This window comes from Schistocerca gregaria, chromosome 11, assembly GCF_023897955.1.
Source record: "Schistocerca gregaria isolate iqSchGreg1 chromosome 11, iqSchGreg1.2, whole genome shotgun sequence".
NCBI lineage: Eukaryota > Metazoa > Arthropoda > Insecta > Orthoptera > Acrididae > Schistocerca > Schistocerca gregaria.
In genome coordinates, this window is record NC_064930.1 from 24,582,931 (window position 1) to 24,601,287 (window position 18,357).

The following is an 18,357-nucleotide window of genomic DNA, read 5'->3' on the forward strand; positions in this document are numbered from 1 at the left end:
AATCAGAGCACAAGTAGCATTTAGAAAGATTTGTGACAGTACATGATTTTTGAAATACAAATTATGTAACGAAAGTATGATTAAGAAAAACATTGATGGCTGTTTATACGTCAGAAATTCTTAAAGATTCTTTTACAGTAACGTAATAGTAAGATATCTAATACGGACCTACTTCCAAGAGCGGAACACCAATGTACGAGAGCTATGGGTACTGACCAATCACTGCATTTGTGTTTTTGTACATCAGGTTTATTGTTATGTGAATGAGGTATACAAATTTGCGACACATTTTGTAGTGAGTGATACTACTGTGTATATACACACACTAGAGGATTAAGTTTTCTGTGAAAGGAATGTCTCTTTGAATTTAATAAAATGTAATCACTATGTGTTAGCACTAAGTTTAAGACACTCTCAATAATCCTGCACTCCCACCAATCCGGCACCTGTGCTTGCAAGGAATCACCAGATTAACAAGAGTCTAGTGTACTTCCATTGTTATTTACAAAACGAATAATGCAATTCCTAAATTGTTTCATAATGCTGTATCTTTTGTTGCAGGAACCAGAGTGTATTATTGTGCAAAAGCTGGAACCGGGTGACTACGATTTGCAACTCGGAGAGTCAGACACTGCACAGGTAGCAAAGATTTTGCACTCTGACATACTTTCCTCATTTTTGTCTTCTTTCCCATTTATTTCTGATTTTGAGACACAGTTCTGTAGTGACAGCAAAACTTGATGCTAATTTTTTTATCACACTTCTTTTCTTGTCTGTAGCATGTGAAGCTCGAACCAGTGTTATTTTGATCCACTGGGTAGCACAGTAGACCTGATGAAAAGCCTTGGACTAACAGCCACTTGAAGATAGATGACAACTGTCAGATAAAAGCCTGCTTTCAATGCTGTTTGAAACAGTGTTAAGTGACAGATCTAGAAATCTAGTACAGTCTCCTAATACTGGTGCCGCAGAGTAAAAAAGAAGAGATTATAATAATTACGACGTACACAGGGGAATTTAAACACTCATTCTTCCTGCATTTCATACAGAAAGGAAACGGGAAGCAACCATAATAACTGGTGTATTGGGAAGACCGCACTCCTGTGCACTTTGCAAGGAACACGTTCTAACAACCCTACCACAACAAAGGTCAAAAATTCTGATTGTAGTGTTGCTCACGATGCTAAATATTGCAATTTCGGGCAACAACAAAGTTATATTATGTGGCAGGTGTCATTAGCACACAGTTAATAAAGTCATTTCATGAAATAATGGGTAAACTAGGCACTCATCTTTTCGTGTTTGCCACGCTGGTCTCGTTGTGAACTCATGGCTCAATCGTCGAAAATCTAGGTAGGAATGATTGCAAGCTCGGATGCAAAGAGGCCTAGGTCATTATTGAAGATTAAACTTTTGCAAGTTAGGAGAATGGTGATGTAAAAAAAGTAATCAGCACTCCGAATTTAAGTTACACTTCTTTTTTACTACTTTTGTTGCTACATCACTTCACAATATAAAACATACTTGAAAATATCTTCCTCACTGTTAAAGTTCACATTTCATAAACTGACTACAATTTGCATCTTTTCAACATGACAACCAAGACTTAACTCTCTAATAACCGCTTATGTGCCCCAAAATTCGGCACTCGCTACGGCAGCTCAACTTCGCACTACCTGCAACTTTCCCGGTGGGTGTGAACCCTTCCCCACCTCGGTGTTAACCTCGACCTTCGTTTGTTTCCTGAGGACATTACTACAGCCTCGGTCTACTGCCTTCAGTTTCACAACCCTCGCACGGAACTTCGCGACAGTACCTTTGCGTACACTGGTGGCTCTAGAAACTGGCCGTGGGGTCGGGTGTGCCTTCACGATTGGCACTCTTGCCTTTAGATATTGACTTCTGGCACACTGCTCAGTATTTACAGCCGGGCTCTTCGCCCCTTATCGGGCTACGGAGTACGTCCGGCGACACGGCCTTTTCGATTGTGTCCTCTGCTTGGACCCAGTCGGTGCCTTTCAAAGTCTCTCGCACCGTACACCGCCCATTCCTTAGTGCAGTGGGTCCAGGAAAACTGTCACTCGCTCACTCTCGGTGGACCACTGTGACATTTCTGTGGGTCCCCGGTCACGTCGGTCTGCCAGGACGCGAGGTTGCCGACGCTGCTGCCGAGCATGCAGTCCTCGTACCTCGGCCCACTAATTCCTGTATTCCCTCTGACGCTGTCTGTGTTGCCGTCTCTCGGGAGGTGGTGCCCCTTTGGCATTGCCAACGGTCCTATCTACACGGGAATAAGCTCCGGCTTAGGAAACCTCTCACAGCGGCTCGGACAACCTCCTCTTGACCCTCTCGCCGGGACGAGGTCATTTTAAGTAGGCTACGTATTGGGCACTGCTTTTTTAGCTATTGTCTTTTGATAAGTGGTGCTACCTCACCTTTTTATAAACATTGCGTGCAAGTTTTAATTGTTCGCCACTTCCTGACTGAATGCCCATTTCTTTAACTGTTTATGTTCCCGCTCATGTTTGCTGTCGGCCGTTTCAGCAAACAACATGCGTTCTGTCGACCTTTACTTTTTATCTGCCGAAACAATATGGCAGAGCCCATTTAATTTTTGGTTTTGGACTTCTATTTATGTATGGTGTCTTTTTCAACCCTTTCTCCACTTGCCTGTTTTTAGCTGCCTTCTCTTATGTCAATTGGGACTGACATATAGTTGTTTTTTAACTCCTCTGTTCTTCATGTTCTGTAGTTTTGACTTGGGTGTGTACGATCCCAGTTGTTTTTTGTGCCTTAAAGTAAAACAAAACAAAAACCAATGCCTCCCTCCTCAATCTGAATTGCCATCACTCCTCAGCCCACTCGGTACTCCCTCTAAAATCGAGCAGTGCTGCAGAAACTGCCCGACTCTGTAGGAATGGCACCTCGGCGTTGAATGAAATGGGGGATCTCCCCAGTACCCCAGATGTGGGTGCATTAATAAAATGAAACTATTTGCTTCCATAGATATTTTCACGTGTCAAACATCTGTAATGTATATATGCAGACTGCAGCGCTGTTAAAGTTTAGGGGAATACCAAATGCGCTGAGGCACGAATGGAAATTTGGATTGGGGATGGAGGGTGTCCTGGGGCAGTCAGTGTTGTCGTGCAAACCCACTGTGCCAGATTGGCGTTGTGGTCAGCACGTCTGCCTAGTGAGCGGAAGACACAGGTTGGAATCCCGGCCTCAGTACAAAATTTCATTTGTAACTTCAGTCTGCGTATAAAATTTTCGTTAGTTGTGGCATATTCATCTGGAGTTCTCAGTGACTCGGTACAATATACAAAGTCACATTCCTGCCACTCGGAGAATTTTCACAACTGGTGGCGGAGTGAGGCCACAGTGTAATGCAGCTGGCTACAGTCTTGTAAGGTAAAACATTAAATGCGAACATTTTTAGGTTAGGCTTTACCATGACTGTCACTGACATTAAATGAAACAACAAGTTTACTGTTACCAGTCACCGTTTTATTATTTCCACGACTTGTTTCGAAGATTTAAACCTCCATCATTGGGTGGATTTACATTAGTTAATATGGAATTTGTGTGTGTGTGTGTTGTGTTACGATTTTTGAAGGAACTTGTGGCACTCCAGCCTTATGATGGAGGTTTAAACCTTCAAAACGCATCGTGGAAATAATAAGACGGTGACTGGTAACAGTAAACTTGTTGTTTCATTTAAGGTAAAACATGTTTCTGAGGAATTAATGTCACATTACAGTAAACGTACAAGTACAGCACATTAATAAGTGTTCTTTCAAAAATAAATTATTCAGTTTTCAAAATGAAGTTCCATCGAGGTCGATATTGGTGTGATCGGTGATTAAGAGTCGAGCGTGTCAGCATTTCATCTGTGTAATGCACTGAGCAGAAAGTAATGTGCCGGGATTACAGAAGTGCTTTCGTTAAGTGGGCACAAAAAATGCAAACATGTGAAAATCATAATCCGAATAATAAAGGAGAGACACTGTAGTCATTGTAGTGCTAAGAAAGAATTGTGGTGGCATTTAGATTAAAATTGATATTCTAGTGGCTGATCCTGAGATGAGGACACCACGTGCTAGTTATTAGGCAGTGTAGGCTTCGGGCTCACGAGGAGCAGGTATGCGAATACGAGTCAATAATTTTCCGAATAAAGATTACGATAATGTGCACAGTGTGCAGACCCAATGTCAGTGCCTCTGTCACACTAGCCCGAATCATTACGGTCTTTTTGAGATTCGTCAGTGTGAGCCGAGGAAGACTGACATTCGGTGCAGTTGTCGGCGTCGGCCGGTGAAACCCGTTTTCCGTCGACAGTTCACCACTTGTGGGGGGAATTCTGTGGTGGGTGTCAGCTCAGCTACATGTACGTGTGCACCAATTAGTGCGTGCTTGCCTTTAGCTTTTACAGTATTGTATCGCTTATGATAAGTGGAAACAGTGATCCTTTAGAATGACTTTCAGTGCCAACCGGTATACACCCAATTCTTTAAAGAATTGCACTGAAATGTATAAAACAGCTTCAAAAACCTTATTACTTTACAAATGAGTTGATGTGTTAAATATTTGCTTCTAAGCGTGTAAGAGAGAAAAAGTTCAGGAAGGGTTTGAAATTATGCTTAAAGTCTGTTTTGTGTCCTGAACTTGGTGTCGTACAATGATATAACATTAAAGGTACTTTCATTGTTATATTTGGACACTGTCTGCAAACAATCTGTTTCGAATAAGTCCATAGTAAAGAAGTAATAAATTAAAACGTCATGTTTGCACCTGAATTTTGACCACACAAACAGTGAATGTGTAGTGAGTGATAAACTTTTTTTACTTTCATCTTTTTGCCGGGAGTGAAAGTGAGAACATGCTTCATGAAGTTTTGAAATTGTGTGTAAACTTTACAGCAAGACCCTAGGTGCTCTCCTTGTCAAACACTGGACGAATGAAGTTGTGTATCTGCACGCTGTCAGTTTGACTGCCTCGAGACGGCCTCACAGTTTGCAACTGTAATATTTCTCTTAAAACTTACTGTGCGTCTTATGAGTGGATCATGACAGCAATTTGGTCAATAATAATGTGAAATATTGTATATCGAATGTTTGTTGCCCCCTAGGCTGTAGCTGATAACTGGCTCAGGTGAAGCATTTTTGTAATATTGATAGTTGTAATGCAGTAGCAGACCCTGAGAGTTTCTACTCGGAGTTCTTGTCTACTGTTTTGCGACGTATAATCAACTTTCAACACTTTGTCATATTTTAACTACATACCTGTTAATTAATTCAACGCGAACTCCCTCTACTCGAAACTGTGATCAATTTTAGCCACTTTCACTGGAATAGCATTCCTTTTATAAAATAATGTTGCTATCTGTTTGTCTATAATGAGACTGTTCGTTACGATTTACCCTGCAACAGTAAATTGTCTTCCTCCGTTACGAATTGTGCGATATCTCGTTTTTTTCCTGTAAAATTATAGACTGAAATGGAAGGTGTCAACTACTTAGAAGGAAATTCATAAATCCCAGTACATTTTAGTGATGTATTCACCTACATTTACATCTACATACATACTGTGCAAACCGTTACAAAGTGTGTTACGGAGGGAACTCGGTGTGGTATCACGTGTGTGTGTCTCTCCCAGTTCCAGCCACATGTGGAGTGCTGGAAGAATTAGTGCTTAAATGCCTCAGTGACTGCTTCAGTTAGTCTAATCTTCTGTTCACGGTCCGGGTGTCAGCTATACGTAGGGGGTAGAACGATATCTGGAAATTTTTCACTAATACTGATTCTGGAAATATTGTGGGCTTTGGTAGGATAACTCGAGCATATCTCGGACTGTCCGACACTCTGTTTTATGTGAGGCTCTCGACAAACATTCCACCAGTTGTGCTGTCCTTCCGTATAACTCCAGTGTCCAATGTTAGTCCTCTATAGCACGGTTCGTACACACATTTGAGCAATGTTCTGGGATGGGTTGCACGAGTGTTTTGTAGACAAGTTCCTTTATATGATGCATTAGGAAAGTTACTATGCATTGAACTACAGACTATAGATGTAGGCTATCCTTGAAATTCAAAACGAAGTTGATGGAACTGTTTTTTCATACGTACACAATTGCTTTTAATTATAAAATATTTTAACTTTTTTAACTTAGTGTCTTTCTTTCTTTCTTTCTTTTTCTTTCTTTCTTTCTTTCTTTCTTCTTCTTCTTCTTCTTCTTCTTCTTCTTTTTTTGTAGGCATGTTAGCTGTTAGCAGTTCCTTTATTGCAGGATCACCACAGTCGGTTTCATAATTATTCAGTCTGATCATCAGGTGTATACATCATGTATAAAAATGTAATATGTACTAGAAGGTACAATAATTGTAAGAAATAAGGCAGTTAACCAGAAACCAATTTGAATTTGGTTTGTTAAAGTACACAGTCTCACAGCGTTCAGATGGCATTCGAAATGCCAGAACTGCCTAAATTGGACGGTTACAAGATGAAACATCAGAAATTCCAGTGGGTAGCAGGTGTAGGCAGTGTGTACGAGCTCTGTGAGCTGCGAGTACGGACCTAAAAAAGGAGTTGAAATAAGATGCCGGAGGAGAACTGTTTGGAACTAAACCTTGTTTGGATAGAAAAATATAAAGATTCTGCAGTCATAAAAATCGAGAGATTCTCACAAAAGCCACACGGTGGAGATGTGGCTATGCCCCAAGTAGGAAGGCCGGGCCAGCTGACAAGCCAGTCGACACAACGTTACTGAAACTGGCGGCGTGCAGTGTGCCGGAGAGAAGCGACCGACTCCTCCTCAGGTACGTACCTGTGGCCCACCGTGCTCGTGCTCACTGCTTGCGCCTGTCTTTCTGGTTTGTAGTCTTATTTTCACCATTACTATACCTCCTAATTTATATTATATTCTTTCATACACCCATCAAAGAAAGGTTTGCATGACCTCGGTTCCCAGAGTTCTGGAACCTGTACATAAAATTGGAGTAAAGATCAACATAAACGTCATTTCTGCCCTTTTTATTGCTCGTGAAATCCACACGTTGCATGTTGTACCACCATACACTGAGACCTTCAGAGGTGGTGGTCCTGATTGCTGTACACACTGTTACTTCTAATACCCAGTAACACATCCTCTCGCATTGATGCACGCCTGTATTCTTCGTGGCATACTATACACGAGTTCATCGAGGCACTGTCGGTCCAGTTTGTCCCATTCCTCGGTGGCGAATCGGCGTAGATCCTGCAGAGTGGTTGGTGGGTCACGTCGTCCGTAAACGGCCCTTTTCGATCTGCCCCGGGCATCTTCGATAGGGTTTGTGTCTGGAGAACGTACTGGCCACTCTCGTTGAGCGATGTCATTATCTTGAAGTGAGTCACTCACGAGATGTGTACGATGGGGGTACGAATTGTCATCCATGAAGACGAATGCCTCGCCAATATTCTGCCGATACGGTTGCGCTGTCGGTCGGAGGATGGCATTCGTGTATCCCACAGCCGATATAGCGCCTTCTGTGACCACCGGCGGCATATGTCGGCCTCGCATAACGCCACCCCCAAAACGGCAGGGAACGTCCACATAGCTGCACTCGCTGGACAGTGTGTCTGAGGCGTTCAGCCTGACCGGGTTACCTCCAAACGTGTCTCCGACAATTGTCCGGTCGAAGGCATATGTGACACTCGTCGGTGAAGAGAACGTGATGCCAGTCCTGAGCGGTCTATTTGGCACGTTGTTGGGCCCATCTGTAGTGCACTGCAAGGTGTCGGGGTTGCAAAGATGGACCTCACCAGGGATGTCGGGAGTGAAGTTGAACATCCTGCAGCCTTTTCCGCACACTTTGACTGGGAACACAACATCCTGTGGCTGAACAAAAAGCATTCTTCAACACGGTGGCATTGCTTTCAGGGTTCCTCCGAGCCATAATCTGTAGAAAGCATTCATCCGCTGCAGTAGTAGCCCTCGGGCGGCCTGAGCGAGGCATGTCATCGACAGTTCCTGTCTCTCTGTATCTCCTCCATGTCTGAACAACATCACTGTGGTTCACTCGGAGACACCTGGACACTTACCTTGTTGAGAGCCCTTCCCGGCACAAAGTAACAATGCAGAAACGATCAAACTGCAGCATTGATCATCTAGGCACAGTTGAACTACGGACAACACAAGCCGTATATCTGCTGGTGGAATGACTGGAACTGATCGGCTGTTGGACCCCCTCCGTCTAATAGACACTGCTTGTACATTGTTGTTTACATCTTTGGGCGGGTTTAGTGATATCTCTGAACAGTCAAAGGGACTGTGTCTGTGATACAATACCCACAGTCAACGTCTATCTTCAGGAGTTCTGGGAACCAGGGTGATGCAAAACTTTTTTTTGATGTGTGTAGATGTATAAAACTGAGGATGCAATGAAAGTGTTGTGAAACTGGTTGTGTGTGATACTGTAATAAAGGAACTGCTAATAGCTAATGCGGTACCAAAAAGCTGTTTTAAACATTTTAATAGTTTATTAAAAATGTTTAAAATATTTTATCATGCACCTCAGCTGTGGATGCCCAACTACAAAATCATTTATTAATTCCTTCTACTGTTGTTTACCATTTAACTATTTGGTTCTGTTCATGAAAAATATTGTTGAGTGCGGAGTGCAGTATTTAGGTGTTTAGTTTGTTTTTAAATTGCACTCTTTTCAGCTGAGGAACATATACTGGTGTTCAAAGCAACGAACAGAAATTCTGCAAGGTTGCGTTTGTTTTGTCAGAAAACAATATAAACAGGTGATAGCAGAGTGGAAACAATGTAAAGAAAATGGAATGCAAACAACTGCAGTATGTACAAGAGTAAATGAAAATGTTCTTAATTTTTTCCAACTTAACAGATTTGCACACAGATTTGAACAAGTGTTTAATGTGCACACTATGGGGTGTGACCACCTGTGGCAGCAGTACAGGCCTTACAATGCTGGAGCATGCTGTGATTCATGTCATCAGTGTCACGTTGAGGCAAAACACCCATTCTGCATGTGGAGCTTTTCTCAAGTCTTGGAGAGTGGTCGGTGGATGCTGACATGGTGCAACCCGTCTCCCTAGTGCATCCCAGACATGCTCTACGGGATTCAAATTGGGAGAGTGCGCAGGCCACACCATGTGTGCAATATCTTCCGTTTCCGAGAAAACAACCACCTGTGCTCTATAAGGTCGAGCATTATCATCCGTCAATATTGAGCCAGGGCCCACAGCACCTCGCAACTGCCACACGTGAGATCCTGAGATCTCCTTACTGATCCTGACACCAGTAAAATCTCACTGATTCACCCATACAGTTTCATGAAAAGGGGTTCGAGTGGTAAACGTAATCCCTGCTCACACCATTACACATCCTCCTCAATATCGGTTTCCTTCCACAATGTCGGGGTCTCGAAATCGAGTTCCACGTTCCCTCCAGATGCGAATCCGTTGAGAATCTGTCGGCAGGTGTGACTGGGACTCATCTGTGAAAAGAACATTGGCCCACTGTTTGATTATCCGGATCGCATGTTGATGGCTCCACTCTAGATGTTCCCTTGTGTGAAGAAGCATCAGAGGTCACTCTGTCAAAGCCTTCTCTACACCGTTTGCCGCATTACAACTCGTCCAGGGGATGTGGCGAGATCAGGTATCAGTTGTCGTGCAGTATTAAGGCCATACAGTTCTCGTGCCCTTAGAGCCAAATAATGGTCCTCTCTTTCCGATGTCACATGTGGTTGGTCCTACCCCGGTCTCCGGGATAGTTTCAATCTCTAAAACTGTCGCTACACCCAAAAGACGACAGAACGATTTGTATAAAGTCATCGGGCCACGCGAGTTTGCAACTGTCCTGCTCCCAATTCCTCTTATGGCCTTCCACCTCACGGAGTCTGGTAGGCGTCTTCTCTCTGCCATGCTGCACCGTCTGTGACTGTGTACACAGCGACTGTGGATGTGGGACTACCTGGTAAACACTGCTCAGTTTGATATGTGTCTCGGCGTCATCATTGGCGTGATCTTCCGTCGACCAAAATGCCACCTTCTGTGCAGAAGACGATCGTACAGACATCTGTTGACAATTTGTACTTATATTACTATATTGTGAATTAGGCACAGGATGGGGAAATAGTGGTTTGTTGCTTTATTTGGGACATCAGTGTATTTTTCTTGTTGAACATGTGTTTTGACTAGGTGGTAGGTAAATAGATATAGTGCAGGGAGCATTTGCTGAAAAATTGCTCGAAACATCTTCGCATCTTCAGAATGTGGCTTGTCGACTTATTGAGAAATTTTGGGAGACAGACTCAGTGTTACGTGCTGAATGAGCACCTAAAATGAACCGAAGTAGGCTATTTCTAATGCCGTGTGGCAGATCTGAGCAAAATCATTGCACGAAAAAAAGAAAAAAAAGAAAGATAACCGCACTTGGCACTGTGCATAAAGTGATTTGGCAAACGTTGAAATTTTCCCTGTATAATGTGACAGCAGAGCAAAAACTGGTAGATGAATATCAGGAAAAGTTAATTGGTTGTTGCAAGTAGTTTACTTTTATTAAGAGGAATACTGTCGATAGTCTCGATGTCACCTTTTATGCAGACGAGGCCCGATTCCAACTTACTGGTCATCTTAACACACGCAACACGCAATTACGGTCAGCTGAGAAATTTCTTGCTGTACATTAAACACTGTTGTGTGATCAGAAAATTGGAGTGTGAGAAGTAATATCCAGATGGTGCATTGTTAGTCTTTTATTTTTTGAAGCAACCATGAAGAGGGAATGTTATTGTTTAAAGATCCACAATTTCATTGCCAGCTAAAGGAAGGTTAAGTCAGTTACTTACAGTTTCAACAATACGGTGCTACTGTGCCCTGCTAGAGATTTGTGGGGAACTTGTCACCTCAGTAAACCTGTATCTTCCTCACTCTCTATTCCTTACTCCACCAGACTCTTTTGTTCGGGAAAGAGAAAAATCTGTAAAGTATTGCAGTCACCAAACTCACTTTGTGACTTAAATTCTGAAATAACTGCGTATGTGGGAAGCAGATAACAATCAGATATGCACAAGGTGTTTTCCAATCAAATTAAGTGGGTTCGGATTTGTGAGTGTCACTTCCAACAAATGTGTAGCTGCACAGCAACTTTTTTGAACACCCTCTAATGTGATAGTATTTCCCTATTATTGCACTAATGAACTGAAGTCTGCTTTGTGCTTTACCTATACCTACGACTGTGAGCCTATGTGATTATTCTGTTTCATATCCCTGCCAATTGCCACGCCCAGGTATTTGTAGGAGACGACTGAATTTAAAATTGCAACTCACCGATATTACTGTCGGAGGATTTCATATCCTTTCGTTTCTTGAAGCACGTAATTTTACATATATATAAGTTGCCAATCACTGCACTGTTTTGAAATCTTATGAAAATCATAAGTATTAGGATGTCGAAACGTTGAATATTCGACCGGTTACGGCTCGGCTGCCAAAGGGGGACCGAGCTGCACGTGTCCGGCAACACACGACTCGGCTCGGTCACGTACTTGCTCCGTGTCTGCTGCCCAGACTCCGGATACGTGAATAACCGAGCTCCACCTGTCATCACTGACGTGTGGCGCACTGCACAAATCCTACCCCCCACCCCCCTCCTTTTTAACACGAAAGTAATGTTGCAAACTACATTTACACGACATAGTTAACTTCGTACAGTACAAGATTTGGTATGTAGCACATCTGCAACTGAGAGACGTGATAAATAATTTAGAGATATCTGCTTCAGTTGCATTAATATTTATTCAGAACAAAATCCGATTTTCAGATGTGCGAAATTATTTCGTAACACGTAACATGAGGTGAGGCCAGTCTGTGCTAAAGTTCCAATCTTTGCACGTCGGCAGAACTGTCCGCCACTGGGCCGCCGTGACGTAGGAATGCCGACAACTAGTAGAAACGGACTCGTGACTGGTAGCGATAGAGACAGCGTGACGCTGCCAAAACTGTCGTGTGTGTGGTGATGCTGTGCTGACTTTGGTATATTTGTGAAAGTGCTAGTACAGCTTTATTATTTTAGGACACGTTGTAAAGCAGACTTGAAGATGGTCACTGCTGACCAAAAGCTTTGTGATTGTTGGCAGAATTAAAAGAAATTCGTAATGTGTTGCGTCCTCCCTGCTGAGAAACCAGTGATGGGTGATCTTTAATAATCCTTCATATTACTCTTGTTATTAAATATTGCTGTAATAACAGTATTGCAGTCGTACTGAGTCGAGCAATTTTTGAACCTAAGAAATACTATGACCACCCGATTGCTGCAATTCGTACCTTTCTAGATGTTACGCGAGGAAAGGCCGAGTCGGTTTTCGTACGAAGGTGGTCGGAAAAGTTCTCAGAGTCACCACGAGAGGTCATCGCTAGTGCGATGAGTTGTTCGCATGTCGTTGGACTGTTGCCTGTAAACGTGTTACATCGAGGGTCTTGGAAGAGAGCTGTGGCAGTGACGTGGCTCTGTTGTTGTTTCCACGTAATTATTTGCAAAGATCGAAAAAAATCGAGATTCGAGCAGTAATTAAGAGCTTTGTAAAGAAAGGTATGAATGCAGAGGACATTCGTGCCGATTTCTGGAATACACCGAGGGACTCTGCTCCATCATCTTCAGCTGTTGCTAAGTGGGCAAATGAATTTAAATTCGGTCGGGAGAGCTCAGATGGTGATCCGCGCAGTGGTCGGCCGAGATGTATCACTACTTCGGAGATAATTGCAAAAGTGCGCAAAATGGTCACGGAGGATCGTCAATTGAAAGAGTGTGGAATGGCTTGCACTTGCCAGATGTCATCTGAAAGGGCATATCACATTTTAACTGAAGAATTAGAAATGAAAAAATTATCTGCGAGATGGGTGTCGCAACTCTTGCAGCTGCACTTGCACACGTGTGCCGTCACCGTGGCAGAATTACACGATTTGAGGTACGAATTGTTGTCACACCCACCTTATTCACCTGATATGCCTCAGTCAGACTTACATCTCTTCCCAAAACTGAAAATTTTTCTCGGTGGATGAAGATTCGGTTCAAATGAAGAATTGATAGCCGGAGTTCGCAGCTGTTTTGCAGGCCTGGAGGAAATCCATTTTCGAGATGGGATCGAGGCACTGGAACGTCGACGGACCGAGTGCATTAATCTACAAGGAGACTACATTGAAAAATTAAAAAAAAAGTTTCAGTGATGTATGCAGCTTTTTTCTATTCCACTCTGAGAACTTTTCAAACCACCCTCGTATAACATGTTTTTGGAATCCTTGCTGCTTTGAACGGATGCTGTCATTTTATTTGAGATGCAACATGGGGTGAATGACATATGTTCCACTGAAAACGCTCACACTCATGAAAGACGGTCGAGCCTTCCTGAAACATTTAGCGTGTGGGGAGGGGGGGGTGGGGGGAAGAAAAGAAGGAAAAAAAGAAAATACTGTGTATGTCCTGATGTATGATGTGTGGAGATGGTCCGTATGCAATGACACAACACAGCAGAGGCAAGGCACAGTGTCATGGGTGCAATAGCACTCGCCGGACGTGGACATTTGTGCCTCGGTGACGCGCCTTGAAGGTATCGTGAACAGACTAGAGAAAACAGAGATACTACAATGTAAATGCTCGTGATAAATGAAGAGTGCAGTCTTTGGTCTTAAGTTGAGTTCGGTGTGGTCAAACGTTTTGAATGATGTATTTGAAAAGTTAAAAGTTACTGGTAATTGGACCTGTCTTCACAATTGATGTAAATAGTTGAAGAGATATAAAAGATTACTGTTGAAGATGTATTTGTCATTTGGTAGCTCAAAATAGTGAGACACTTTCTCACAGCATCACCCTCGACACAAAATCTCAAAGTTTGTGTGCAGTATGCTACGGAGTAGCGGTACGACGAGAATAAAGTGAAAAGGTGACCGTATTTCAGGCAGACCAGTAAAAGGAAACTTAGACTACATCACACTGACATATCGGCCACTCGGTGTTTCATACACGTGGCGTTGCAGTCAAGTTGCTACACACACGGGAGAAATGGAAACACCGCAATACCCAATTGTGTACGAGCTCAGGATATGTTGTAAAATCCGTGAAATAAATCACACCTGTGTTAGACTCGGTGATAACCTCGTGTAGTAGTGAAAGTCGTGTTGGAGCAGTGGACTCACTGTTGGGAGATCCACCAGCGGACCACGCACTGGTCGGTTTTGTGTAGTTTTGCCAGGCCGGATAAGGAGAAGGGACGAGATGGTTCCTTTGAGAAGGAAGCAGATGATTTCCTTGTGCTCTGTCTAATGGAGACGTTAACCCTCTAGACACAGGTGATACCCGTGTGTGCAGTCAGCTCTTTCTGTACGATTCCACGAGAAACGCTGTTATCGAGTCAGATGTAATTTCTTTGCTGTTTGTCAGAAGTCACAGTTTTCCATTTGAATCTTTTTTTCTTGCCCTTGCTTATTTGTTTTGAAGTTCTGGTGGAGCCGAACAACAAATGTTACCGTGTTTGCATATATTATGACCTGACTTTACCAAATTTGTTTATTGTGGATCACTAAACTGAAGATTTATATCTGCATAGGTGGGATATTAGTGTGTACAAGTGGTGTCTTTTTGAATACACCTCTCATACATGTGTACAGAGAATTGTTCCATCATTTTTTCAAACCTGTGTGTGTGTGTGTGTGTGTGTGTGTGTGTGTGTGTGTGTGTGTGTGTGTGTGTATTATTACACAGATATGTATATCTCATTGGCTGTCTTTGAAGTGATTTTGTGTAATACAGTGATTTTTCTTAATGGCAGGTGCACGAGGATGGGGTTCACCAGAGGCTGCCAGATATTCCGGCAGGAGGGGCTAAACAGGAGATGATTCTCGGCCTGGCCCCGGAGGTGGAATGGGTGAGAGGTGCTCAGTAATGCTTCATTTAAGGCTGTCCACTGGTGTCTGTATCTAGCATGCAGATTGTACTGTTTCTTGACCTATGTGATGTGTAGCGGTAATGTCTTTAGATTGTCGTACGGCGGTTTTTGTAGAGGATCTCTTAAACGTAAATGAAAGATTGTTATTTGAGTTCATAACAGTTTTTAATTGCTGCAGTGAGTTTTAGAGCCAAAAATAAAATGTTAAAGCATCCATCTCGACTGGCTCAAGCTTTACGTATGTAACAGAAAACGGAGGCTCACATTGGAGAACTGCTCGATGGGTATAAAAACTACACTCGTAGCTATGAAACGTTACATATGTCGGTCCAAAGATCTGGTAAAATGCCCTACTAGGACCGAAGGACATAGTGCGACAGCTGTTAACAACTTGTTTTTGAACCGACAACCTGCAGTGATTTAGTTGCAAAATTAGTAAAGGGTAGTTTATATGACCACAATGATCAAATATTGACATTAAAATATACAGAACAGTTAAACAATGGAAAATCCAGGATGGATTGTAACAACATTACCAAAAGGAAAGTTGCTACTCACCATACATATGAGATGGTGATTCATAATAGGAACAACAAATAGACCTGTTACAAATAAAGCTTTCAGCCATTAAGGCCTTTGTCAACAATATGTGACTCTCTCTCTCTCTCTCTCTCTCTCTCTCTCTCTCTCTCTCTCTCTCTCTCTCATACACACACACACACACACACACACACACACACACACACACACACACACAAATGCGACTCACACGCATGACTGGAGTCTCAGGCACCTGAAACCGCACTGCGAGCAGCAGCACCAGTGCACGATGGGAGTGGCGGCTGGGGTGGGGAGGGGGAGGGATAGTATGGTGGATGGTGGACAGTCAAGTGCTGCAGGTTAGACAGAATGTGGGGGTGGGTGGGGGGAAGGGGAAGTAGAGAAAAAGGAGAGAAGTAAAGAGACTGAGTGTGGTGGTGGAATGATGGCTGTGTAGTATTGGAATGGGAACAGGGAAGGGGCCGGATGCTGAGGACAGCGACTGAGGTTGAGGCCAGGAGGCTTACAGTCACGTAGGATGTATTGCAGGGAAAGTTCCCACCTGCACAATTCAGAGAAGCTGGTGTCGGTGGGAAGGATCCACATGGCACTGGTTGTGAAGCGGTCAGTGAGATGAAAGATATCATGTTTGGCAGCGTGTTCAGCAATAGGGTGGTCCACTGTTTCTCGGCCACAGTTTGTGCGGACAGACAGCTTGTCGGTCGTCGCGCACACGTAGAATGCAGCAGAGTGGTTGCAGCTTAGCTTGTAGGCCACGTGACCGGTTTCACAGGTAGCCCTGCCTTTGATGGGATACGTGACCGGACCGGTGTAGAGGGTGGTGAGAAGATGTATGGGACTGGTCTTGCATCCGGTGCATGGTCAGCTATCCCATTAAACTTGAGCTATCTTCCTCTACATATTTTTGCCTTGAGCTGAGAACTGTATAGTGTCAGACAGGCAATAAAGACCCGACAGCAGAAGTATACATTAGTTGAAACTTCCTGGCAGATTAAAACTGTGTGCCCGACCGACACTCGAACTCGGGACCTTTGCCTTTCGTGGGCAAGTGCTCTACCAACTGAGATACCCGAGCACGACTCATGCCCCGTCCTCACAGCTAGTGCTAGTTCTGCAAGGTTCGCAGGAGCGCTTCTGTAAAGTTTGGAAGGTAGGAGACGAGATACTGTCAAAAGTAAAGCTGTGAGTACCGGGCGTGAGTCGTGCTTCGGTAGCTCAGATGGTAGAGCACTTTCCCATGAAAGACAAAGGTCCCGAGTTCGAGTCTCGGTCGGGCACACAGTTTTAATCTGCCAGGAAGTTTCAATTAATATATACTTCTGCTGTCGGGTCTTTATTGCTTGTCTGACACTATACAGTTCTCAGCTCAAGACAAGAATATGTAGAGGAAGATAGCTCAAGTTTAATGGGATAGCTGACCATGCACCGGATGCAAGACCAGATGCAAGGCAGATGAAATCGGTTTTGGTTCCAGAAAAATTGTAACCTCCGGTTTGGCGGTGCCATTCTTTTAGTAAGGTGGGTCGCTGCACTTTTGCTGCGACATCGCTCCAGTGGAAGGGTGATGTGTTGCTGACTGCTGCAACTTGGCAGCTCCCACTGTTTGATGGTACAGAGGAATGTAGCACAGGCCCAGGAGATTTTGTTGCTCCACATTGGCACAAGGCTTTCCATCTAGTAGTTTACTCACTTCTGGAAATTGGTTGTAGAAGTATGCTATTGTTGTTGTTGTTTCCAGTCCAAAGACTTGTTTGATGCACCTCTCCATTCTACTCTATCCTGTGCAAACTTCTTCATTTCTTAATACTGTATACACCCGAATCTGAACAGCGCATTTTTTCTGGTTTTCAGGATCCAAAAAACCGCCAGAGGCTTAGAATCAAGTGCAAAGCAAATGGAAGTTCTGAAAAATGGCATTGGGAACTGTCTCGGTCTCGACTAACTTTTACCGTCAGAAAAAAGCAGTACTAGACAGGAACGATTTTCGAGAGCAGAGATAAATACTGGCATCAAATCTTCTGTGCTAGTAAAATTACATACAAAAGTTAGAAAATAAAGGTACTTTTTTTATGAGTTTAGGCCATCGAATTGTAATATGTCTACTTACGGAGAAAATAGAAATTCAGTATTGCTCATCTTCGAATGTAGCAGCTTTTCAAATATTCCTAGCAACAAAAATAAATTCCTCTACGTAAAAACAGACAGTGCCTAAGGCTTTAGGATTCTCGCACAAGTTGGTAAGCTGTGGCTCATTTTCATTTCACATATTGTGAAGTGCTTGTGTTAGTGAACCATAATGAAGGGCTTTCATTACAGTGCCAAATTCCAGGAGGAAATTATTTCTTTTGCAGAAAAAATGCTAACCGAGCTGCAGGCACTTAAGGCATCGACAGAGGTCGGCTTCGTGGTGCTGCTATTTTTCCAGCGCTGCCACTTCACTACGAATCTGCTACGAAAAGCCAACTGGCCAATTCGTGTTCAGAGCGTACGTCAATACGGCCGACACTTTGTCAGTACATCTTTCGATGTTTTCCTACCGGTGACAGTAGACGGCTCGTACGAATCGTGAATCGCATACTCTCTCTGTCCAGGGTGTATACGACCTGGGACAACCGGGAGATCAGGGAAAAACCCAGGAATTTTTTCATCTGGGAGAAAACTGGGAAATCCCTGGAAATATTTTAGCATTCCTGGAATTTTTAGTTGTTTTAGTTTTCAGTTAAATTTTTGTAATTTTGACTGGTAAGATCCGATACTCTAACAAAGGATATTACTGTATCCCACTACTGCAGAACAGTGCTGCTGCATGAAAACATGAGCGAGAGAAAAAAAAATGAAAATAAAACTTT

General features: G+C 43.3%; 1 protein-coding gene across 2 annotated transcripts in view; it reads left to right on the forward strand.

Annotated features, from left to right (window-relative positions):
• LOC126295424 (zinc finger protein OZF-like) overlaps nucleotides 1-18,357 on the forward strand; it is a 146,940-nt gene that overhangs the window by 70,692 nt on the left and 57,891 nt on the right. For both annotated transcript variants that reach the window (XM_049987908.1, XM_049987907.1), the window contains exons 4-5: nucleotides 562-639; nucleotides 14,831-14,926. In XM_049987908.1, coding sequence (XP_049843865.1) covers nucleotides 562-639; nucleotides 14,831-14,926 — 174 coding nt within the window. The remainder of the gene's footprint in view (nucleotides 1-561; nucleotides 640-14,830; nucleotides 14,927-18,357) is intronic.